The sequence below is a fragment of the Protopterus annectens genome, chromosome 10.part0, assembly GCF_019279795.1.
Source record: "Protopterus annectens isolate FY-2018-M chromosome 10.part0, PAN1.0, whole genome shotgun sequence".
NCBI classification, from domain to species: domain Eukaryota; kingdom Metazoa; phylum Chordata; order Ceratodontiformes; family Protopteridae; genus Protopterus; species Protopterus annectens.
Window position 1 is genome coordinate 369,319,537 of NC_056744.1, and position 26,921 is coordinate 369,346,457.

Below are 26,921 nucleotides of genomic sequence, written 5' to 3' on the forward strand. Positions count from 1 at the left end.
TCGCCCTGCATAGAAAGATTACCCGGCCATGGCCTTGGGTCACCTTTGTTTACTTCTATTCTATGTTCTACTTTTTCTTTCAGCTTTATTTACTGCCTAAATACCTCACATTCTCCACCCCCAAGTGGGAACATATTCCTTTCACAAATGATTTCTTTGCATAGTGTCTTACATAGTGTTGCATTTCTAAAACATACACCATCTCTATAGCAAAAAATAAATAAAATAAAGTAAAAAAACTGGTATAATAATTTAAAATTAAATTACAAGCTGGGCAAATGCCTGGCTTGAATGAAGTAATTTCCATCAAACCTATTTTAAATAAGAAGGTTTCAAATGCCAAATGAATTTAAAAGTGTAAGTATGATTTTGTAACATTTTATAAAAGTTTTAAATAATTTATGTATTTTATGGATCAAACATTTTTAATAGAGTTTAAAATGTTTTATATTGTTGGTCAAGAAGTTTTTAAATTTTTAAATATTAATTAATTGATGATGTCATACTTACAAGGTATAAATGAAGGACTATGGGAATTTTTTTTGATTCTGATGAAATCCCTATGTAAAGGGAAGAAAGCGCTCAATCAGTTATTTTTATTTGTTAATAAAAGGTTTAAGGTGACTTCCATCTCAACAGTGGTGTTTTTAAATTATGGTATAATAATTTACAAGTGTGCATTTGTAGTCCTTGCAGGTCACTACTTTTTTTTTTTTTTTTGCTGTGGACTGGTTAAAGGTTAGTTTCTAATTTTAAAGTTTTGTGCTAATTTTAAATAAGTGACACATATTCATTTGTTCCTTACTTTCTGTGCTTAACCTCCTAAGTTTACTTTTCCATTTCTATTTCCTGGTATCGTAAATTGATATCGATGCAGGAGTACTAAAGATATGTTGGCCTAATATCACAGGATATTTACTCTGCCAAAACTGTAATAGGGACAGAAGCTGGGTCACTCTTTTTGATCCCTTCTTACATCTTCCACCTTTCCTTCCAGAATGCGCTGAGACTGAACTGCAAGGAGATTTTGAGAATGACCACTGCATTTTTGAGCTGAATCCTCAGTATGACTTCGCAATCACTAGCTCCCCTTGGCCGCTCAAGTCCAGCATGAAAAAACAACATCAGTTGGAGGAGTATGGGAAAACAGATGACATCACAGTGTTGCAGCAGCATATCCAGGATCTGAAGACGCAGCTGAAAAATTCTGAAAAAGTAATCAGAAACCTGCAGGCACGCATCCGCTCCTTTTCAACCACCAGTGACTATGCTTCCAGCATGGAGAGACCTTCAAAAATTATGAAGAACACCACCTTTCAGGCTTCTCCATCTCCAAGCATTGCTGATGAGGATGAAGGTTGGCAGTCTGACAGCTTTGGAGACATTCCCAACCTGAAGATTAAGCCTTCCAAGGAGCTTGCAGAGCTGGTGGAACGTGTAGCATCACTGGAGGCTCAGCTGAAGAAATCCAGGCTGGAGCAATCTATCCCAGAGCAGCTAAGATCCGCTACATGGCCTGGGTAAGTATGGCCAATAGAAAGCATCAGAGAATTGAGGTGTTAGGTATTTATTACTGTGCTGTGTTCTGTTATGTAGTAAAATAAATGAATTAATTGTGGCTTCTTGTTTTAGTGCTTTGCCGTTTAGCTTATTCCATTGTAACTCAGCAGGATTACCGAGTGTGGTAAGAGTGTGGTATGTAAGTCAATGTCTTATCACTGGCTTTGATGAAGTAAAACAGTAAGGTTACCCGTCCTTATCTTACTAACCAAAGATGATTTTTCCCCACCAACACTCATGCATTTTGTTTAGAACTATATACTAAAGCAAATAAACTTGCATACACAAATACTGTTTAATGGTAAACCATTGGTAGCATTCATGCCATTTTATAGGAATATTTTATTAATTTTTTTTTTAAACAGCTAAGCCTAGTAAACATAAGCACCTGTTTACAAGGGTGACCCCGAATCACTGTTTTGGTTAAGTAACTTACTCAGAATGGCAGAGTCTACAAATGGAGACTGAAGGAATCAAACCCATTATCAGCATGATGTGCACCTTGTTACCGTAATGTAGTTTGCTGAATTGCCAAAATTTAGCTCTCTCTATATTTCAGGGAGTGACTGAAAATGTTGTAATAGCTGCATTGTGGTATGACTAGTGATGCAACACAGGTGTAATCATTATGAAACTATGGACTAAGACATAGTTCTTGTCTGGCAAAGAGGCATTTTAAAAAATGTCTGTGTCACCTGCTGTTTGGTGCAAAGTGATGAAGCCCTATCTGCAGCCTAGATGGCCCTATGACTGAGCAGCATCTCAGTTAAGGGAGAAATGAGTCATGAATGGGTGGAATTCAGTGCCTGATGCTGAATGTGCTGTCTTAGGGTAAGGATACAAGCCCGCTCATCTGCACTAATGACTCCCAGCTGAGGCTTGTGGATACATCAGGCAGCAATGTGAGTCATGGATGCTTGTATCACATGAGCAGGGCTAAGCACTGTAGCTGTGATCCATGTGTGAGGAAGAATGCATATGAGTTAGGCTACCCACATTGTGAAGTGTAACTGTCAGGCAGCTGTGAGGAAATGGGACATAGAGTTGAACAGAAAACTGATGGCTTCCTGGATGATGACATATGATTGTCTCTCAATGCAAGGGGAACAAGAGGACTGAGTGGGTCATGGGATCACTAATGGGTGGCAGGCAGCAACATCAAAAAGATATTAAAAAAATCTTTATTGGAAATATGATAGTATAACACCAAAGTGAAACTGTTTGTGGGTCTACTGTGTATTTATTTTTTTTTGGCTTCTCAGGTTGTAGTAGTTGGGTTTACCATAGGTTTCCCCATACGCCTCACACTGATACTGTTTATGTAACATAAAAGCTGCAAAGGATCATTGTATAATGAAGAATCAAACACAGGTCCGCTTATTTGTAATCATGTAAACATGCCACGGAACCTTACTAGTTTAGCTTTCACATTCGCATGTTAAAAAAGCTTCACAAAAAACATCCTGTGGTCAGTTTCAGCCATCCTTCTAGAAGAATATAAAGATTTAGGTGGATGCAACTGGATAGACTTAACACAGAAAAAGGAAAGATCCAGCAGGCAGAGTCCATTTCTCCTAGATAAGAAACAGCTACTGTTTTTGTGGATAAATCTCTAGGTCTGGGACAGAATTGCCAAGTTACATCAAGACCCATCAGTGACTTTGTCCTGGAAGTCTTCAGTGGGAAAACTCACAATAAAGGTGGTGCTTATTGTATTTGTTTTGTACTTCTAAAGAAGGTAGGGTAAACTAGTGAACTGAAATGAATGATTTGAAAAATGGGTAGATGTTCATCCTAAGGGGTGACTTTGGAAGACAGCAAGAACAGCGTGATAGAAAAAAAACATCATCGCTTGATATTAGTAGATCCATTTTCCTGGAACAATCCTTGTTGCTGCTGATGTTTTGACTTCCTGGCCTGCTGTTTTTTTTCTGGCACTACATTTTCTGTTGTACTATTTACTGGTTTGTTTCCAGAAAAAAGGCAAAGATTCAGTAGGAAAATTCTTTGAATATTCTGGTATAGGTGGATGGACCATCTGACTTCCATACATGACTTTTCCCTTTTACCACACTGTCAAAGCATTGCCTGCAGTGCGGGGCTCTGTGGTGGATATCCACTGATGGCTGCCACTATGTTGCTTGGCTGAACAAAGTATTAATCATTAACCCTTTCTTCATATTGCTGTACTAGGTGGCTATGTGGACTCTACCAAGTGGTAGTCATATTGAGAGATGACCATTTCCCTTTTTTCCAGGATAGGCCACCTAAGTTTCAAGCACTCACTTTCATCTCCCCCTCCTCCCAATCAGTTCATGTAGCACCCAGATCAGATGACTTGACCAAGTCTTTAGGGTCTGCAGTCAGGGTACCACCTCTTTGTGTCACCGTTATTGTATGTAACACAAGGAAAAAAAAAAAGAAAGTTTAAACTTAACACTGCCGTACACTAAGGTGCAGGAATAACTGACAGACAACACATCTGACTGACCTTTCACTACATGTGGCGGAAAAGAGCTGGTGTGCATCTTCTTTCTTAGTTTACCCACAGAGGCCATGGTTCAGGACTGCAGCACATCATTTGTCATATCCAGCTGTTGAAAAGATCCAGCCAAGGACTGGCATTTTCTTCAACAATTTCTCCTTAATTTAATGAATTTCTGCACCAGATATTTTGCAGTGAACTTCTCTTGTTACAGAAAATATTGATAAGAAAGTCCATAATCACAGTCAGCTAAGTAGTGATGGGCAGCGGTCTTGACTGCTGGTGAGCCAGGTTCAATAAGTAAGGTAGAGTCAGAGAACAGGTCAGGAGTTTGAGAAAGAGATGCCAGTACACATCTGATCTACTCAGGGGGAGGGGCTAACAGCTCCTTTGTGTGGATCAGGTTTGTTTAATGGTTTCATGGAACCCTGTATTACAGTAGCCTTTAAGTGGCAACTTGAGTATAGTCGTTCTTAGTTTGCATGTACAGCTGGTCATTTTATGAGCAACTGTGACAAAGCAGTTTTGCAGGGGTAAGTTCCCCTGCCACCCTCCCATGTCCCTTTAGAATTCTCAATTTCCTATGCTTTCCGGAAAGAGTAATCACTGGCATACAAACCTTCTTTAGCACAACCTGCATTAAACTAGGAGGACAAAAATGTCCTTGGATTGCAGATGACATAGAACAAAACATGTAAAATACACTCAAGGACTGGAATGCCTGGGAGTAGAACCCCTCAAATCACAACTCCCTTCAGCAATTCTTGGAATTGAGAAAATCCATTAAGATTCACACAAATAGAGCTAAAGTCCAATACTTAAGGCAAAGACAAAGTGCACAAGCTTTTTGCCGTATATTTCTTGAAAGAAATAAAACTGCTCACAGGCAGTATTCCTGACCCCCATAACAAAACTGTGCAGCCAATATCAAGCCCAAAACACATTCACTAATGATTTCCTCAACTACTTTATCAAAATGACTAACTCTAACACATTCACAAGACATAGATATCACATCTCCTCAACTCTATCCTCTGGCTCATAAGCTGCCGAATTTCACTTCAAAGCCATAACTGAGAAACAAGTTAAACTCCTATTATCCAAACCTATCTCCTCAGCTGCAAAATTCAGCTTGTTAATGCAACGCTGCTGACACTATCAGCTGAAAAAATTGCAAAACTCCTGACTGATGCTATTTAATCTTCCTCTAACTACTGGCATTGTGTTCCTCCCTTGTTCAGACATGCAACCATTATTTACTTACCTGTAGTCCACACAGCTACTCAGGTAAAGGATTATAGGCCAATTTCAAATCTTTGCCACATAACTAAAGTCTTTGTAAAACTTATAATACTAACAGAAACTCGAACACATAAACAGCTACACGCTACTGTGTGATCAAGATCACTGTACCCCTTTCCTTGAGGTGTGGTGAGCTCAGAGTTATATTAAAAGGGAAGAGTGCAAGTTGCTTTTACTAAATTGTGTATGTGGGAGTGATGAAATACCCACACACGCACACAAAATAGGTTTTTGATAATAATAATTTTAATTTTTGTTAATGTGTCATTTCAAGTGAATTTGTCCAAGCAATCTTTGGCCAAAAGGTTACTGATAAAACAACCTAAAATCCCTTATTCCAAATCCACACAGCATTGTTTCTTGTGACTTTGCATCATGTGATCTTGGTCTGAAAAGAGCAATTTTGTACAGAAACGTAACAGACTTAATTGTGCATGCATACTGTGGTATTAGCAGGCCTGACCTACTCACACTTCTGTGTGTGTGTGCTGTGTGTGTGTGTGTGTGTGTGTGTGTGTGTGTGTGTGTGTGTGTGTGTGTGTGTGTGTGTGTGTGTGTGTGTGTGTGTGTGTATCAGCATACAACCAGACATGCAAGTGCAATAATGTGTTACAAGCACACTTAGTGTGTATGTATACCTATGTACACCTAAATGTATATAAATACATATGTACGTATATGTAAGCAGTTGGACAGTGTAGTGGTACAGAGTGGACAGTGTAGTGGTACAGCGGTCAGCATGCTGACCTCACTATGTGCACATACGCAGTTGGACAGTATAGCGGTGCAGCGGTCAGCATCCTGACCTCACTATGTGCACATACGCAGTTGGACAGTATAGCGGTGCAGCAGTCAGCATCCTGACCTCACTATGTGCACATAAGCAGTTGGACAGTATAGTGGTACAGTGGTCAGCATGCTGACCTCACTATGTGTTTGGTTCGGTGCTTCATTTTCTCAACTAGGGCACCTTCTTTGCAGAATTTTAATGTGCTCTTTGTGTTTGCATGGGTTCCTACAAATTTCCCTTAGTTGTGTATATGTGATGTGATGTTTCAGGTCTATATTATAATATCGACATTGCAAAATGTCGAATGTTATAATATCGACACCACTACATCGAAGGCTGAAAATAGCGATGCCACGGAACATCGAATTCTTACCTAGGGCAAGATTTCAGTGGGCCGTTCCATGGCTTCGCTATTTCCTCCACTGTGGTGCGATAGTTACGGACCTTAGGGTGAGGGTGCGGGTTAAGGTAAGTGGATAGGTAGGAATGTGTGTAGGGTTAGAAGTAGGGTTTTGTTAAGTGTATATGTGTGTATTAATTAGTTTGTTTGTGTATAGTTTCTTAGGGTAAGTGTGCGATAGTTACGGACCTTAGAGTTAGGGTGTGGGTTAAGTTTAGTGGATAGATAGGAATGTATGTATGGTTTAATGTAGGGTTAGAAGTAGGGTTTTGTTAAGTATATGTGTGTGTATTATTTTGTTTGTTTGTGTATAGCTCCGTAGGGTAAGTGTGCGATAAGTTACGGACCTTAGGGTTAGGGTGCGGGTTAAGGTTAGTGGATAGATGGGAATGTATGTACGGTTTAGTGTAGGGTTAGAAGTAGGGTTTGTTAAGTGTATGTGTGTGGATTATTTATTTTGGTGTGCTTGTGTTGTGTGTATGTTTCTCAGAACAGCATAATTTTTCCCTGGGAAAAAAATCGCTATTCTGAGTGTTCGATGTTATCACATTTCAAAATTCCAAGTTCGAGCTTATGGTGTTCGATATTTTGGAATTTCGATTATGTGATATAGACCCGATGTTTCCTACAGCGAATATACATCCTATCCAGAAGTGTTACCTACTTTGTTAGTTGTTTTGCAGAATAGAGTCTGGCTGCCTGTGAGTGGATAAAGGGTCTTGTGAAGATTGATGGATGGAATGACAAGAGTCTTTGTCTGTGCTTGAATTTGTGGCATGTGCAGTAGTTTCAGATGGCGAATTTAGTATTCGGAATGATGCAACAATGTTGCTATAAGAACCTGCTGTCACTAGGAGCACTGCTGCACCACTGGGGTGTAGCTACATTCTATCACAATCCAGCTCTAGTCAGCAATCAAGTCATGCAGCTCTGTTCATCACTATTCATACGAAGGAGCCAGCTGCATCAGGTTACTATTGGTAGGATTAATCTGCATGGCTCTGAGATTATAAATGTGTGTGTGTGTGTGTGTGTGTGTGTGTGTGTGTGTGTGTGTGTGTGTGTGTGTATATATATATATATATATATATATATATATATATATATATATATATATATATATATATGGTCACAGTTTTAGCTTGTAGTGCTTTAAGCCACTGCTTACTGCTGATATCCCCTGCATTGCTGACTCTTCCTACGTAAGGCATTTTGTCCCTTCATCCTCCTGAGCTCCTTCTGCCATCAGACAATGAAATGGCTTGGCAGTGTAACACGGGAGATTAAATGTGTAACTGCTTCATTTTATACTCCTGAGTTTTTTCCCTTCAGTCTCCACGTGCATACTTTTTGTGTTTACCAGCAAAGTCTGATTTGGCAATACTTGCCCATTTTCAGAGGGAGAAAAGCTGCAGAAGGAATTTACAAACATTACTATAGGTTAGCGCTGTTGCCTCACAGTAAAACGCTGTCCGGTTCAACTCTCAGCTGGAGCGTTTTCTGCGTGGAGACATGCGTGAATGGGCGTACCTTCATTGAGGGTTGTGCGTCAGGGCTGGCAACTCAGCACATAAAAATCAACTGCCAATCATTAGCGGACCGGAGTTCCGCTGTGGCGACCCCTAACCAGGAAAAGCCGAAAGACACACACACACACACACACACACACACACACACACACACACACACACACACACACACACACTATATGTAGCTCTTATACTTTGTATAACTTTCCTGGGTGGCGTAAGCTATGGAACCTTGCTGGCTAGGCTTACGTAGGCCCTTGGGCCAATAGTCTAGTTACTTACCTATGAACCTCTGAACCTATGTGACTGTACATGTAGATGTGATAAGACATTGATTATTTACATTTGCTAATGAAGTTATTGGCGTTTATGCTAAAAATTCAGAGAAGGTTAAATTCTGCTTGTGGTGGTATTACAAAAATTACAGAAATATTAGAATCTTACTGTTTTGCTAAGACTGTGTTTGAGAAAGGGGTTAGAACAGGAAATAGAAAGGAGAGGCAACAGAAGGGAAAAAGAGGTTGAGATGAGTTATAAAGTTAGAAAATATGCCTGTCTGACTGAGAAAGTCTTGTAACTAGACCAACACTCCACTGTCACCCAAAATAGAGGCAGTTATATTTAGTGGCATAGCACATTTAAAGCCGCTGGTGTATCTGTCACAAGTCTATGATTTTGTAGAAAGTCCCTGGTTTTGCTTTGCATTTTTGTCTGTGTCTTGTAAAATCTTGATTTTTCTGCTAAATCACTAATGATTATAGTTTGTCAGTAATACCATACATTTAGTTTCTTGCTACTTACTTTTCAGAAATGCATGTTGATGCAAAACCCACTCTTAACTTTTTATAGTAATTAGAGTAATATTTAAAAGTTATCTGTCAATATGGGTCTTTGTATCACTTTATTTTTGGCTTTGTTCCTGAGTCTTAAGCAAAGACATTGAGAGCAATTGCCACTGGTACTGTTGTAGTGCCCTCCAATGACTGTTTTGTCAAGCTTTCGTAGGAGAAAGTTTGTCTTAAGTTACTGTCTTTTTTATTTTTTGTTTTTGCTTCCCAGTTTGTTGTTGATTCTGACTAATCAATTGAACACAGATCTTTGGTAGATGTTATATTGCTTACATCCTACATGTAGAACCCATTAATGATACTAGGGCAAGCCAGTTTGGGAAGACGTTACCTAAAAAGACTGGATAGCCAGTTCTTCAAGCAGTGACTTGCCTTGATGAATCACCTTAGGGCAAATTAGGTCATCTTTATTTTATCAGCGCAGTTCTTTTTGATTCTGTGGTTCTCCCACTCCTGGAAAATCCAATTGTAAGTGTAGCTGCCAAACAATAAATATTCCCATCTAAACATGTTTTCCTTTCATTGTTTTTTGTTTTGTTTTGTTTTTTTTTAATGCAGTGGCACCACTAAATAAGCTGATGTCTGCTTTTGGTATAAGTGCCTGTAGCATGTTTTTGGGTCTACATGGTCTATAATAACATAGCCATTGCTGTTTGTAGCCTGTCAGAGGTGGCTTGGACAGTGTAAAATATCTCCATTCTGAAGCCGTAGTTCATTGGTAACAGCATCCATGCATTCCAGGAAATGAGATTGGTACCTGTGGTACTTTAGCTCAGTAGCAGGTACTGTGCAGGCACCATCATCTGTTCAGATCTAGCCTTTTTAACACATGCATACTAGGGAAAATCGTAGTGCTTGCTGTTTAACAGCTGGTATCTACAGAGCTCCTAGCATGGGTCCTTAGGTTATGGCCCGCTACATTTGGATCTGGTGTACCGTGCACTGTCTGTTGGTCATACATATGCCACAGTACTGTCCTTATCACATCTCCCATAGGATTAACAATGTACAGGGCACTCTCAGCTGCCTTCTGCTCAACAAGACTTCATTCTCTGAGGTATGTGATCTGCAGAAACAGACATTCAACTTCTCTTGTTCTTCTTTGACTTGATGCAGCTACCTGTTGTGAAATCCCATGTTTCTTGTTGTTAGCCTGTCAAATACTTACCATTTCCTGATTTCTTAACAGTAGCTGCCTTTTTGCCTAGAGAGGATTACAGACTATCATTATGATATATAAAATAAATGCCCATAATGCCGGTTGTAGGGTCTCAGTAAAATGGAAGGTTTCATTTATGCTCTTTGTTTGCTGCATGTCTATGGAGGATGTCTGTAATATCCTGTAGCCATACAGTTTCGTTCTTCTGAGTAGTATGATCTCCAACCAGAGATTCTCCTCTGTTCTGTAACATGTTGATGGCTTCCTAAAGATGCTGATTTATTGTTATTATTGTTATTGTTATGTCATCATTAGGACACCAATGTTTTACCCTCTATTTAGCACATTATTCATTTCAGTTTCCATATAACAAGTTTTCAGCTGAGAATCCTATTTTTTCAACAGTGTTTAGGTCTAGTCTTTTCTGGATGACAGACAATAGCTTTATTAGCTGTAACAAGCTCCTTTTCCGGACTCTGTGGTAAATAAGACTGTGGGCTTTAAGAAGCATTTTTTCAAGAACTTGGAGTAAATTCATCTATGGTGGTTAGGGGAATAAAGCCCTGATTGCAGATGACCCAAGATTGATAAGCATTTTGGGGGGACATCCTTTAAGGGGAGGAGTGGGCAGAACAGGACACGTGCAACATCATTCCCTTGGAGGAGAGCCAGTGGCATGGTATACAGTCTGGGTGTAGACGTTCAAGTAGCCAAACATTTTCCTATTGGTAGCCTTCATTAACTGGTGTCTTAGAGCATTCAGTCACAGGAGGAAGATAGTGTGGGTCCCCATGGTAACGTCGGTGGTCTTCACTCCAACCAGTAGTGGGCTTCAGCCACGGAAAGTGCCTCCATTCCTGTGGTGCTGGTGAAGGCACAAGCAACCCTCGCGGCTACTTCTGTGGTGGCCCCTCTGTGCGACTGTAACGCTCATACTGTGTTGGTATAATTCTCTGGTATGGCAGAATGAATAGACTAGACTTTAATTGGGAGATGTTTGACAGACATCAAGTATGGGGGCAAATAAGCACTTCTTTCAGCTTCTGCAGTGACTAAGGCAGTCAGCTTTAGTAGGTGCTAAACATTACTGCTGATGTTCCTGTCTGTCCATCTAGTATATGGGGCTGCCCCCCAGCTACAACTTTTTTAGGGAAGTTTTATCCTCATTACTTCCCTACCATCAGCACTTGCATGACCCAGCTTTACTAGTTTATTCTGCCTTGGAAAGAACTGATGATGGAACACCATCATCCAAAGAGCCATTATGGTTTTATTAAGCCCTAGACTGCCTTGGCAGCCAGACAGTCATATTCTACAGTACTAGTGATCTCAGACATTGATTTATACTCATTTGCAAGTCCAGGCTACAGCTCTTAGATCTATTTGGTGGAGAATGTATTTCCATGTCCCATAATGTTGCCTGCTGTGTTTCTGAAATTTTATTTTTCAGTGTTATTTTTATCTCTCTGCCTCTCAACCACAAAACCCATTCCCTCAATCAAGCAGCACTTGTTCATTCTTCACTCTGGAGATCCCACCTGGAACTGAATTGAGTGCTGTCTGAGGGGGGCATCATTTAGGCAGCTATGAGGGTGCTTTATGCTCTCACTGTCATCCTGGCAATGAGAGCATTTTTTTCTGAATGAGCTAATCCTATCCCACTGGACGGGGGGGGGGGGGGGGGGGCAGTCTGAGTCACAGCAGTAGCCTATAATGCCCTGTCCTTATGACTGTATAGTCCACACATTTCCTTTAAGGGGCCTGATGAACATAATGCCCACTGCAGGTGACCATTATGCCTTGGTACCCTTCCTCCAAGGGATAGTGGTAGTGTGTATGGCTGGCTCTACCCTAACCTTCTCACTCCCAAGGTAGTCCAGTTCATCCTCTTTTCCAGTGTCATCAGTTGTCCAAACATCTAATGAAACTCAGGTCACTTGGACTGTAGTCAGAGATTTATCCCTTTACACCACTGATGTTAGCCTGATTGACTTGGAATTGGTGGTGCAGAAGATCACACTGTCTTCCCTCCCCTAGAGTAGGTAAGCCAAAGATGGCTACTTACTTCCACCCTCCCCAGTCAATCTCTCTGCTATTGGGGTTGCTAACTGATCCTGGGTTGTCTTGGTCATAGTGGCTGACTGACCCAAGATGTGAATGGAGATGTGTTGTAGTGGTGCAAGCCTTCTGCTGTCCCTGCAGCCATGTGGTGTTCATTTCCTTTTACTTATTGGACCTGAAGTTGCAGCTTTTTGCTTCTGTTTATATAGCCAGATTGCACAAATGCATTTTCCCTCTTATTTCTTTGTACCTAAACAGCTGCTTGTGTTTATGTCTTGACATGAAACTTGACTTGGAGTGCTCCACATTTGGATTCATGACCTGATCTGCACAACATTTTCCATAAAATCATTCTGAATCATGAGCCTCCTTGGACTGCATGCATTCTCGGTTATTCATTAGTTCACTTGTTTAGGTCATGGCTTAGCTCAGCAAAATATCCGCAGCCACATTTGTGAACAGATGATTTTATCCTCTGTGAAAGGAGTAGGTGAAAATTTGATTGAGATTCATAATGTTTCCTATTTCTTGGACATGTGTTGCAGAAACATACCTCTCAACTGTCCAGATTTTCACCTATATTTTTGGCCCGTTCTTCATAAAATTTGTAGTTTTCTGGAAATCGCTGAAGATTGAAGTTACTAAATAATGATATACATTTTGAGTTTCAGACTTCATATCCTTCAGAAAATGCATGCCAGTCCAAATTATGTTATTCTACCAACTTTTAAGTTTATAGGAACAATATTTAAAATCTGGCCCCATTTTGTCCTTCCATTATTTTAGGTTTTGTCCAAATTTCTTGAGCTAAGGGATTGAGAGGCATGTGCAGACAGTAAAACTTTAAGAGCAAGAATCCAAAGACGGCTCCATTGAACAAGAATGGTTTAATACCTCACAATAATAAAAGATAAGGATTCTGGTTACTGCTAACCTAAAACTTCTGGTTTCTGTTTCCTAAGTCCAGGACCTGCCCTTTTCAAATGAAGCACTACTGCTTTCTTAGAAGTGGTATTTCTCTGTTGCATCCCTTCTTGCCTGTTATCTGTTGAGCTTTGATCAAGCTACAAGTGACAAATAAAATGAAATAAAAACTGTAATGGCTGAAGAGGTTTTGACCATGTCCAGAGTAGTTACCACTGTTTCAGCAGCTGTGAGCAGGCATTTAATACCACTTACCTGCTGCACAGGTGCGGGTTCACTCAAAAGCCCTCCTTTACTTGGTCCATTCTTAATTCTGTGTTGGGGAAATGTCTACACAGTCTCTCTTTGAACTGGGTCACTCTCTGTGTTCTACGATGTCTGCCAGAAGGAAGGAAGTGTTGTTTTTAGTTTGCTGTCCTGTATTTCTAAATTATTTTGTCTGAATGTCCTGGTAGATAAGAAGCGCAATTTATTTATAAATGTGGACATCGCTGTATGGTAGTCATGTTTCTTTGTGAAACCGAAACAGAATTTGTCAGTGTGGTCTGCTCTGTTTTTTTTTTTTTTTTTCTGATGTATTTCAGTTCAGGATTTTGAAAGGGATTAAGTACCAGCTAATGACTGTAGAAAGTCTCTTCACTTAGGTTTTCTGGGAAAGAAGGCATTGCATTATGATTGTTGCAGCAGTTATGAAAATTAGTTGTGTATAGATATATAATGTTTCTGCTTTGTAATCTTATAGTCTGTACCTTAGTATAGGCTCACTTTTTTCAAGTATGTCAAGAAAACGTGACAGATAATGCAGCTTGCCAGCACAGCCGGGAGAATTCCTGTCTGTAGTGCAGATGATTAGGATTTGACTTGCAGCCCAGAAAGTAGATGGTCGGTTATGAAGAGTCAGGCGGAAGGACAACAGCTGCCCTTTTTGTGAAGGGAAGTTGCTGCAGGAGTAAACACCCAGAGAAGATAATAAAGCAGCCCTGGGCAACAAAATGAAGGGCCTAAAGGCTATGTTGTGGAGTGCTGTGGGATGTGTAGTGGCTAGATGTGTATAGTCTGGGTATGTTAACCAACATTATGCTTACAGTCTTGCATAACATCTATTGCAGGCCACAAGAGCAGTGACAGAAAGAAAAGCAATTGTAGAACTACCTGCAATGTGATGTCTGAGAGAAGATGCTTGGGAGAGTGAGCGGAAGGGTAGATATCCTAAGGTTCAAAAAATCGAAGATGCTTGGGAGAGTGAGCGGAAGGGTAGATATCCTAAGGTTCAAAAAATCTCATATTTCAGGATTCCCCTCAAAAAAAAAAATAGTTTGGGGAATCCAGCTCCAGCCGAGTGACAAGTGGAGTACCTCAGGGTTCAGTCCTGGGACCGCTCTTGTTTGGCATCTACTTTTCTGAAGTACAGGTCAACACTAAGGGACTCTGGCTAACAAAGTTTGCAGATGACTGCAAACTGGGAGCCATTATTGAATCCCCAAATGATGTGGATATTCTACAAAAGGGCCTTACAGAAACAGATGCTTGGTGCCAGAGCCATGGGCTCAAGCTCAATGCCAAGAAATGTATTGTTATCCCCTTTGGGAAAAAACATGTATCCATGAATTACCATATAGGTGGCAGTACACTAAACACAGAATGTGTGATAAGAGACTTAGGGACACAGGTGGACAGTGGTCTCACCTTCGATAACCACATTGCCACAACAGTCAGAAAATCCTTCTATGTGGCACACCTCATCACTAAGAGCTTTTCATCCAGAAAAAAGGAGGTCATTGTCACACTGTACTCATCCCTCATTAGACCCATTATAAAGTACAATACCCCGTTTGGTATGTACCTCACAAGACATCTGCTACAGCTGGAAAGGCCGCAGAAATACCTCACTAAAAGAATCACAGGCCTAAATCAGATGCCCTCTACTGACCATCTAAAAAAAACTCCAGCTATACTCTGTGGCATTTTGTCTACTCAAAGGTGCTCTCTGCTTAACATACAAGGCCATGTCAAACCCTGAGCTGTTGGACATGCTCCACTTAAAGAAATCCCAGTCCCTCAGAGCCACATGCTCCAGAGATCTAAACCTTGTCTTCACAATGAACAAAACATGCTGGAAGGATAGGTTCCTGACCCAGAGACTCCCCATACTCTGGAATAGACTGCCCATACATGTCAAGCAGAGTGCCTCCTTGGCCCTCTTCAAAAGGAACCTTGACGATTGGATGGGAGATAGGAAATTCACCCCGGGGATCACGTCAGTCGCTCTGCTAGACAGGGGTCTAGGGAAGTAAATATTGTGGGAAGAAATATCCAGGGAATTGTTATGGCTAGGCTTGTATAGGCCCAAGGGCCGATAGCTTAGTACCAACCTATTAACCTATGAGAGAAGTCAAGATAAGATCCAGGGTGGAGGTGGGAGATGTGCACTATTATGGCTTATTTTGGAAACATTCAATGCTTACATCACTACTACTATTTGTCACCTTGGATTCTTGCTGCACCTTTGCCAAGTTGTAGTCTGGACATCGGTTTCAAGTGTGGGGCCAGTTTTGTCCTGCATTTTCTGTCATTCTGTAAACTTTTTTCTCACAAATGTTGGGCTTGCATGTCCAAACTGTTTGTCTATGTGTAGCTAAATTATACTACTGATTCCCTGCTAGAAGGCATTTTATGCCCTGTCTTTCTGTGCACTCATGCTCCTCATCTGTCCAGAGTTTTGCCTCTTTTTGGGCTGTTCCAAATAAAACTTGTGGTTTTCTGGCAAATCTCTGAGGATTGAAGTCTCTAAATAATGACACACATTTGAGTTTCAGTCTTCATATCCTTCAGGAATTGCACACTAACACAAATCCTGTCATTCTAGCAACTTTCTAAGTTTATAAGAGCAATATTTAAAATCTGTCCCTATCTTGGGCCTTAGTCCCTGCTTATTTTAGGCTTTGTCAAGATTTTTTGCAATGAAAAATTGAGAGGCATGTCCCCATCCACCTCTTCTTTGTACCTTCAATATTAAGAAACCTATTTTTTTTTTACTTTAATGATATTTTTGAATATTTGTAGTGGATTTTCTTCTACTGCTGACAGCTTTTGGTCTGTCATAGGAGAATTGACGAGAACCATCTGAACTTAAAAAAAGAGGAAACAGTTTTGAGAGGACCACCTCCCATCCCCTCCCCAGTGTGCAGTTCTAGCTGAGGTATTTCTGAGTATTGTGTATCCATGTCTCATGAGCTCGATCTTCTGTGGGTGATCTTTTTAAGAATTTGTTTCATTAAATTCATGTATATTTTATCAAGGCACCTTAAGCTACCACACGATGGCAAAGATGATGTGACCCTGAACTGTTTACCTGGTTGTTTGATCACTTTTTGTTGTCTAGCAACCATTTTATAGCAGAATTTTGAAAATTAGCTAGTTTTCAGAGCTGTCTAATTCAGACCAGTAAAACAAATTAATGCATGACTAGATATGAGAGATTAGACTATCAGCTATGCCTGATGATAATACTCATCTTAGAAGGTCTAACACTAATTGTCTGATGAAACCTGGTCAGGAAAAATGAGATCCACTATAAGGGTCAGAGTTTGGGTATGATGTACATAATGGATTAGGAAGGAATTCGATCCAGTGCATTAAGAAGCCAATATTTAGGGGTTGTTAGCAGAGAGCATTCTGGCTTTTATTTTATTTTTTTTAACACATCTGTTGCATCATACACATATTTTACTAGTTCCAAACATTAACAAGCTTTACTGTGTTCTCACATTAGAAAGTACGACAGTTTGGTTCAGGCTCAAGCCCGGGAGCTGTCTCACATTCGACAGAAGTCACGAGAAGGCCGCGGACTCTGCCACATTCTCACCCAGCATCTGCAGGACACCACTAAGGCCTTTGAGGAACTCTTGCGTGCCAACGATATTGACTACTACATGGGCCAGAGTTTCCGTGATCAGTTGGCTCAGGGAAGCCAGCTGGTGGAGCGAATAAGTGCCAAGCTTAGTGCCAGTGAGTCATCGGCATGTCTGTTGCTTTCCAAGAAATTCTAAAAATACTTATGTTCTTCTGCTGTTATGTGTTAACACATATTTTCCTTTATTTATGGATTGTTTGTTACACACTGTCTTGTCCCACAAACCATGGCAATTTCTACATTTCATTTTTCCTGGCATATTGTGTGCATAATAAAAAGAATTTCAGATATTGTTCCTTGCTCTATATCATGAGTTTATCACCATCTGCTGTAGTCAACACCTTTAATTTAGCCCTTCACACATTGTTTATCATGAAACAGTATACTGGATACGTGGTTCTTTCAGAGAGGGATGAAGGGAATGGCTTATGGTTATCTGAGTTCTGTAAGGTACACGAATCATCATTACAAAGAAACATAACTTTATGAAAGATACAAAGTCCAGTCTTTAGGAAACCATGTAACACCACTGATTTTTTATGATGTAATTTTTAGACAGTTCATTCATTCAGAATGAAATGTTTAAAGAAGCTGATATTAAGAATGAAAGTACTCAATAAGTTGATCTCCTACTAGATCCTGTGGTGTTTTGGTTTCCTTTATTGGTTATTGGTCATCATTTGGGTGCACCTTTTATGGAAATCTTTGGAATTTCTTGACATCCATTTCAAGAACACACAAGAAAGTGGGTTATTTTGTAGTGGCTGGAGCTTTGTGCATCCTTAAATGTGTGCACATATCCGCACCATTCTCTCTGTCCATAAGTTGATTGTCTTAGTTTTGCTGTGTGTAGTTCTTATAAACAACATCACAGGACACTGGTACGTACTATAAGCAGATGCACACTCATGAAGTTGTCTTTCTCTGACATGCATCCTTTTTGTTTTTTAGGAGATCGCACAAACATAGATGATAAAGCAGGGCATGAACTTGTTGCTCTCAGGTAAGTGGTGCCCCTTTTGTATGTCTAGGTCCCTATATGCTAATTAGTTAATCTGTCATCTGTCCAATATTTTCAGTGATAGCTTAGGTGTATGTCTTGCGTCACACAAAATTATTAGGAGAAATTAATATTCTAGGTATCTGGGGGATTTTGTTTTTTATCTTTTGAGAATTGTTACCTTTTCCTTGTATTTTCTTCTTATAGCTTATTTTTATTTTTTTTGGTTAATGGTGAAACAAATCAATAGGTTGTTATATAATTATGTTAAAGACTTTGTATGAAGTAGTTAACACTTCATCATAATTATTTAAGCTGTAGTTACTTTTTATATTATTTTTAAAGACTTCTTCTTCTTTCGGCTTTTTCCCTGGTTAGGGGTCGACAGAGCGGATCACCTGTCTGTTCATGATTGGCAGTGGAGTTTTACGGTGTTGAGTTGCCAGCTCGGTGCCCAACCTTTCACAGAAGGTACAGACATGCACACACTCACACCTAGGGCCAATTTAGAGTGTCCAGTCCACCTACAGCATGTCTTTAGGATGTGGGAGGAAACCGGAGCACCCGGAGGAAACCCACGCGACCACAGGGAGGACATGCAGACTCCGCACAGAAGGCACCCCAGCTGAGAATCAAACCAGAGAACCTCTTGCTGTGAGGCAGCAGCGCTTAACCGCTGCACCACCGTGGCTGTAAAGTTATAATTCTTAAAATGTTTTATAATACTCTAGAGCCTTTCTCCCCAGGCCACAGCTGAAAATGTGCTCCTTCCCAGTCGGACTTTCCCAGTAATCAAATGTCAATAAATAAATAATTTGTATTCTTAGGGTAAGACCTGTATTTCCCCCCACTCTTTGATGACCTATAAATTAAACTTGACTTTCTATGAAGTTTAATTTGAGAAAAGGAATTTATTTACTCAAAAAAATCATGAAGATGGGGTGTTGGGTCATAGCAGAATAGATATATCAAAGACATTGGTTTCTCCCTTATATTTGTCATCAGAGAAACTTTTGCCTGAGTTACTTAACTTTTGTAACTGGTAGTTCTGACACAAGTCTAGAACTTCATGAAGTCAGGGAAGGCAGCAGGTTTAGATGTGCTCATAACAGATACAGTAAAGATATTGGGTTAGTTTGGAGTGAAATAGCTTTTGGGTGTACTCATAGCAGTATGGAGAGAAAGGACTATCCCAAATGACTGGAGAATTCACTGTTCCAACTCAGCCTTACCACAGGTTATGTACCCAAAGAATGGCGTACGGCAACAGTGATCCCGCTCCACAAAGGTGGCACCACAACGGATCCCGGGAACTATTGCCCTATAAGCCTGACTAGCCTGGTCTGCAAGGCTGTGGAGCGCATCATCATGGATCTCATAAACAGACATTGGGAACCTCCAAACACTGGACCCTACCCAATTCAGCTTTGTTAAAAGGCAGATCTTGCCTCTTAAATCTAGTTGACTTCTTTGAAAACGTAACCAAAGCTATAGATGAGGGAAAGGTAGTCCACACAGCCTACCTGGACCTCTCAAAGGCCTTCGACACAATACCCCACTCTGTCATCATAAATAAGCATACCAGCTTAAATATCAACCCATATGTCACAAGATGGGTTGCAAACTGGCTCAGGGATAGAACTCACATGGCCAGAGTCACGGGTGCCATGTCCGACTCTAAACCGGTTACAAGTGGCGTCCCACAGGGCTCAGTCCTGGGACCCCTCTTGTTCGGTATATACTTCTCTGAGGTACAGGCAAACACGAGAGGACTGTGGCTTACCAAGTTCGCAGATGATTGCAAACTGGGAGCCATAATCGACTCGCCGGTTGACACAAGCTTCCTCCAGAAGGGCCTTATGGAGATGGATACCTGGTGTCAGAACCATGGCCTCAAGCTAAATGCCAAAAAGTGCATAGTCATCCCCTTTGGGAAAAACAAAGTGCCCACAAACTACCACATAGGAGGTAATCCACTAAGCACTGAAGAAGTAATTAGGGATCTGGGGACCCAAGTAGATAGTAACCTCTCCTTTGACAATCACATTGCCAAAGTGGTTAGAAAAACCTTCTATACAGCTCACCTAATCACAAAAGGGTTCACATCTAGGTCAAGAGAGGTAATTGTGCCCCTCTAATCATTGCTCATTAGGGCCCATAATTGAGTACAATGCCCCATTTGGGATGTACCTTACCCGACACCTGCAACAGCTGGAGAGACCTCAAAAATACCTCACCAAGAGGATCGTGGGCCTCAAACAGATGCCCTATGCAGCTCGACTAAAGAAACTCCAGCTCTACTCAGTTGCTTATCGCCTACTCAGAGGCGATCTGTGCCTGACGTACAAGGCCATGTCTAACCCGGAATTGTTGGACATGCTCCACCTCAAGAAAATCAAATCCATTAGAGCTCATGCTCCAGGGATTTAAACCTTAGCACAACAATAAATAGGACATGCTGGAGGGATAGATTCATATCCCAAAGGCTTCCCTCGCTCTGGAATAGAATCCCAGTCCATGTTAGGCAGAGCCCCTCGCTGACCCTCTTCAAGAGAAATCTTGATGAGTGGATGGGAAATCGTAAACTTACTCCTGGGATCACTTCTGTGGCTCTGCTGGACAGAGGCTCAGGAATCTAGTCTAAAAGGGAGGCGAAAGCCAACACATTCTGGCTAGGCTTATAAATGCCCTAGGGCAGATAGCCTAGTACCTACCTATGCACCTATGAGAATAAGCATACTAGTGCCTGTGTACAAGTGCTTAGGTGACATCCACAACTGTGGGCAGTACAGAGTAATCAAACGTCTGTCACACTGCATGAAAGTTCTGCAAAGGGTGAGTAGTAGAATGTAAAGCAGGAAATGAGCAGTTCAAATTCAGATTAGGATGCAGTATAACTGACCTGATGTTTGCAGTGAGACAGATAGTTGAGAAGAAGCTAGAGATGAGAAAAGAGTCCAACTTGGGTATTCCTAGACCTTGAAGAAAGTGTATGGTAAGGTGCTAAGAAAGCTGATTTCAGCAGTCCTGTGGTGGTTCAAAGCCCCAGAAAAGTTGGTAGAATTAGTGGAGGCTATGTACAAGTTATTCAAATACAGTGATTTGTGTCACAGAGGGGTTCCCAGTGGGAGTGGGTGAGCAGCGTTGTTCAGCTCTGAGCCCCACTGCTGATGTTCTTCGTGTTTCACTGTTGCAGTCATTACATTTGGGTTATCTGCTTGCAGATAGCCCTCAGCCGGCCTGATTATCAAAGTCTTGGGTCCTGCATCGGTTGCTGTCTCTTCTTCCATGACGTCAGGGGTATAAAGCATGTAGCTGATGCCATTATATCAGTCTTTCTTGCCGTGCGGTGCCCAAAACAGAAGCAGTTTGCAAGTGCCGGTCATCCGACTCCTGAAATTTTCATTTTTGAGTTTCAGAACCGAAGTCTTCAAAAAAGCTAAGTACCCCGTTGGGATCCTTTTTCTTGCTCTAAACCAATGTCAGTAAAAGTTAATTGTATTACTTCTGGAAAGCAAATACCTCATAAAGATTTTCATTCGTACTGCATTCCTTGCCTAGGCCCAGACCACGACGTCCCTCGCTGTCAGTTTTGTGCCTTATTCAATCCTCAAACTATTCATCGTCTGTTAATTTTTGCTTCAAACTTTTTCGGTACTCTGTTTAATTATCCAGAAATGGCTTCGGTAAGCCATCCGACTACTGATATTCCGAAAAAAAGTAAAGATAAAGACAGAGAAAGACTGCATAGGTCCAAAGCTGACGACGATGCTTCCGTTAAGCTAGTCGCCAGTTCACCGGTACTCACCTTGAGGCGCTTTTGCAGCCCCTGATACCCGCTACTTCAGATTCGCAGGCCTCTACTGAGACCCATTCGGAGTCCGGTATGCTGCGAGATGCTTCTTCGACTATGGAACCTGCGGATGTCTCTACATTGGATGGGTCCGGAGCCATTGTGTAGGCACCCGTTTCTGAAGGTGCATTCAGGCCTACTGACTTGCATATCAAACCGATGACCATCTTCTTCTTCAAGGCCTAAAACTCGATCCACGCCTAGAAAACCGACGTCCAAACTGCATGGTCAGGCCCATATGCCTAAAAAAAACAAATGATGGCTGAAGATCTTATTACTTTAATTAGGGGAAGCCAGCCTTCTCCCTCTAAGAGACCTAGAACTGATTTTCCTTCTGATTCTTCAGATCAGGATTCTGAAATTTCTGTTTCTTCTGATGACCAGGATTTGCCCTTATCTACCTATGAGGATTCTGATGCAGAGGACTCCATACCCTCTGCTTCCCCTCCAGAAGATTTCTCTTTTGGTGAAACTTTGCACACTCTTAGGAAACATTTCCGCTGGGAAATCCAGGATTACTTTGACTCCAAAAGAGGCTTAGGGAATTCTTACTCCTACCTCAACACAGGCCTTTAGCTGTCCCTCCTGCACTGGACATTGCAGAGGATGCCTTCTTGGAATCTAGCCTGGCCCCAGACACTTTACCTGCAGCTCCCAGGAAACCTGACTGGTATTACAGAGTACCTGGCTCTCACAAGTTCCTCTTTAAGAATCCTACTGCGGACCCAGAGACCATTTCACAGGGACCCAAAGGCATTAAGGCTACTACTGCCAAAAGCCCTACCCCCAATGATAGAGATTCCAGGGCCCTGGACAGATGGGGTAAGAAGGTATACACTTCTGCTACTTTGGCCATTAGGGCCTTAAACTGCCAGTTTCATATGTTAAAGTATCAGCAGCATATCATTAGATTACTTAAACAGAAAATTATGCTGATTCTTGACTGTGCTGAAAATAAAGAATTACATGATTTAATGAATTCTGCTTAACAAGTTGGTAAACTTACTTTGCAATGTGGTTTTGACTCCTTAGAGGCATCTTGCAGGGCTGCTGTCACTGGGTCTGTTCTTAGAAGGCATGTTTGGCTTAAGGAGCAAACTTTGCCAGATCATGTTAAAGTTAAATTACCGGATGCTCCCTTAAACCAAGACTGCCTGTTTGACAACAAAGCAGAAGTAGTACTTAAAAAGATGGAGGAAAAAGTTAAATCTATACAAACTGTTAAAGATTTCCTGCAAGTACAGCCTCCGAGATTTAGTAGGCATTGGCCTTCTAAGAATTGGTCCTTTCCTGTCTCTTCCAGGCCTTCTCAGTCCAAACCCAGGAACATCAGACCACCTAGGCTACAGTGTCAAGGTACTCACAGGTCTAAGCAGTGGGGGGCTCCCACTTCCAAAGCTGGAAGTAGTAAGACATCCCCCTATGGTAAACTGCCACAATGACTTAATCTTAAACCTTCCAAGCCCTGCTCAACTGACTGCTTCTTTAGGGGGAAAGATCGCCCTGCATGCAAAAAACTGGGAACTCATTACCCAAGACAAATGGGTTTTAAATATAGTTTCCCAAGGATACAGATTCCACTCCCACTCCTTACCAACCCCAAATGGTTGGCCAGACCTACCCCCAAATGAGTGGGCAGAGGCTCAACAGCAGGTTCTCTCCCTTCCAAGTATCAGGGCTATTCAACCTGTTCCAGCAGAAGAAAGGGAACAAGGTTTTTACTCAAGACTTTTCCTGGTACCCAGAAAAGACAACTCCTGGCATCCTATCCTGGACCTGTCTATCCTAAACACCTTTTTAGTAATCCCAAAATTCACAATGCTAATTCTTCATCAGCTGCTTGCCATGCTAGGCAAAAATGCCTGGTTGGCAACACTGGACTTAAAGGAAGCTTACCTGCACATCCCAATAAGGGAATCTTGCAGAAAATACCTACGCTTCAGAGCAGGCTACATGCACTATCAGTTCTCTGCACTGCCCTTTGGCTTATCTACTACACCCAGGGTATTCACAAAGTGCCTAGCTCCAGTCATTGCATTCTGCAGGCGAAGATATATTCAAATATATCCATACCTGGACGATTGTCTAATTCAGGCAGAAAGCCAAGACATACTATTAAATCATCTGGCATTTGTAAAGAAACTGCTGACCTCACTGGGGTACACCATAAACAAAATTAAATCTCACCTAGTACCCTGCCAACAGATTGTATTCCTGGGAGCAAGCTTGAACACAACTTCCCAGATGGCCTACCTCACGCCAGAGAAACAAGTTTATTTGACAGCCTACTTCAAACTACTGGCCACAAAGACCCAGCTATCTGCAAGGAAAATACTGCAAGCTCTGGGGTTCATGGCCTCTTGCATCCTACTAATTCCATATGCAAGACTGCATATGAGGAAACTACAATGGTATTTAAAAAGCCTATGGTGTCAACATTCTCAGGACCTGGAATCAGTGATTCCTATCATTCCTTGTATAAAGACAGAGTTCCTTTGGTGGGCAGAGGCCTGCTACCACAAGGGACTGCCATTCACTCTACCCCCTGCCGCACAAACCCTAACAACAGACGCATCATACTATGCATGGGGGGCTCACTTGGCAGGGCAGTGCATTCAGGGCAAATGGAACCCGAGTCAAATGCACCTGCATATCAATCGAAAAGAAATGTTAGCTGTACAGAATTCTGTGACAGTCTTCAAGGACTACATTCTTCCAGGACAATTATTGGTAAAGACAGAACACCACTGTTATGCGGTACATAAACAAGCAGGGGGGAACCCACTTGTACCGTCTCTGCAGACTAGCCATGGCTCTATGGAACACAACCTTGAGCTACCAAGTACACCTACAAGTTCAATTCCTGCCAGGTAAGCTAAATTCACTGGCAGACCTAAGCAGAAATCTCATGGACCCACACAAGTGGAAACTGGAACCAAAGATATTCAATGTTTTGAGAAACAAATGAGGGAGCCCAGAGATAGACCTGTTTGCCTCCCCTCAAAACTACCAGTTGGACAAATTCTGTACAAGGACTCCCCACAGACAAGCTTGGAAAGTGGATGCCTTGTCCTTCAACTGGGAAAGCCTCTCAGTTTATGCCTTTTCCCCTCTACCTCTCCTCTCGAATGTTCTACTAAAGATCAAACAGGACAAACCAAGGACAATACTCATTGCACCAGACTGGCCATGCCAACACTGGTAACACCCTCTTGCGCAGTATGTCACTGCTGGACCCATGGCACCTGCCTCAGACCCCTTCCCTGCTGTCCCAGCAGGAGGGCCAGATTCTGCACCCTCAGCTTAAAACCCTGAACCTTGCAGCCTGGCTAATTACCCAAGTTCTCCAATACCATCCCTCAGTAAGCAAGTGCTGGATGTCATTCTGGAAGTAAGGAGGCCTAGTACTAGAAAATCCTATGCTGAAAAGTGGAAAAGATACTGTTCCTGAAGTCAAACTCAGGAGATGGGCACAACTGTGTCCAGCTTACCACATATTCTTCAATACAGAGGTGCTTCACAAGGGCCATTCCTTCTCTTCTATTAAAATTCATGCCTCAGCCATTTCTGCACATTATAATACTGAGCCACCTCTCTTCTCTCACCCCTTGCTGAAGCAATTCCTCAGAGGGGCCAAAAATGTAAGACCACCCAGGGGAGCCCCTACTCCAGCCTATTACCTTAACTTTGTATTGGAAAAGCTCACTCTACCTCCTTTTGAGCCAGCTGCAACTGCAGAGTTGAAATTCCTTTCTTGGAAAACAGCCTTCCTTCTAGCCATCACTTCAGCAAGAAGCATGTCTGAATTACAGGCCCTCATGACAGTGGAGCCCTTCATCATCTTCCATGCAGACAGGGTGTCCCTCAGGACCAATCCTTCCTTTATGCCCAAGGTGGTATCCAGTGTGGCCCTTAATCAGTCCATTCATTTGCCAACCTTCTTTTCTAATCCACAGAACAAAGGGGAACGAATTCTGCACTCCTTGGATGTGCACAGACAACTTAGATTTTATTTGGACAGGACTAAGCCTCTCAGAAAAACTTAACAGCTGCTAGTTGCCTTTGCTGCAGGGGCAGAAGTGAAGGCCATTTCAAAGCAAACCATTTCTAAGTGAATAGGCCATTGCATTCATTTCTGCTATAAGCACCATGGAAAACCTACCTCACAGGGAATAAGATCACATTCCACCAGGGTTGCATCTACCTCTACAGCCTTTCTCAGAGGTATCCCTACCAGGGACATCCTAGAAGCTGCTACCTGGAGTTTTGTTCATACCTTCATCAAGCATTACCACTTGCCTATTTTTTCTAAATCCAGAGCTGGTTTTGCCACTGCAGTTTTGCAGGGCCTTATAGCTGGTCCTAATGCTCTCTATTTGCCTCCTCCCTTCCTTAGCTTTGGGAAGCTACCCAAATGTGATGACTGCAACAGTGAAACACGAAGAACATAGTACAGTTGTGTACACTTACCATAAATGTAGATGTTTGAGTGTATTCAGTGTTGCATGCTTTATACCCCTGACGACCTGACGTCATGGAAGAAGAGACAGCAACCGATGCAGGACCCATGACTTTGATAATCAGGCATTAAGGCAAGAGGAATTCAAGCAAAGAGATGGATGGATTGTGGGAGTGAAGACCTGTGACAGTCAGGCATGAATGTCAAAAAAGGTAGGAGAATGACACTGAGTCGAGAGAGAGATGATGACAGTTAACACGACACTCGATCCCCGTGTAGAAAATGTAAAAAGGGGGGTTGATGATTGTTGTACTGGGTACGTTTGTATACCTATAGACCCCCCCCACCCCACTAATCTGATTTTCTGGCCTTTGGCATCAGCCCTCAAACCCTTCTATTGAGGATACTTTCAAAACTGACATCTGCCTATTCAGGTATAACTTACCCATATGAATTCTGCTATTGCCTTGGATGCCTTCCCCCTGTGCAGTTAGAAAAGAACTCATGCCTTCTATCTTACTTGTTTGAGTGGCATTAGATATTTATTCATTCATTCTCTGATTACTCACTCAATCCTTTGCAAGATTGTTGACAAAATTGAGCCTTTCCCAGTATTCACTGAGTGCGAGGCTTAGAAG

General features: G+C 41.7%; 1 protein-coding gene across 7 annotated transcripts in view; it reads left to right on the top strand.

Annotated features, from left to right (window-relative positions):
- Positions 1 to 26,921, top strand: part of LOC122813133 (phosphodiesterase 4D interacting protein) — a 1,898,306-nt gene that overhangs the window by 1,564,947 nt on the left and 306,438 nt on the right. For all 7 annotated transcript variants that reach the window (XM_044085281.1, XM_044085280.1, XM_044085276.1 and 4 more), the window contains 3 exons: positions 998 to 1,520; positions 16,831 to 17,066; positions 17,923 to 17,974. In XM_044085281.1, coding sequence (XP_043941216.1) covers positions 998 to 1,520; positions 16,831 to 17,066; positions 17,923 to 17,974 — 811 coding nt within the window. The remainder of the gene's footprint in view (positions 1 to 997; positions 1,521 to 16,830; positions 17,067 to 17,922; positions 17,975 to 26,921) is intronic.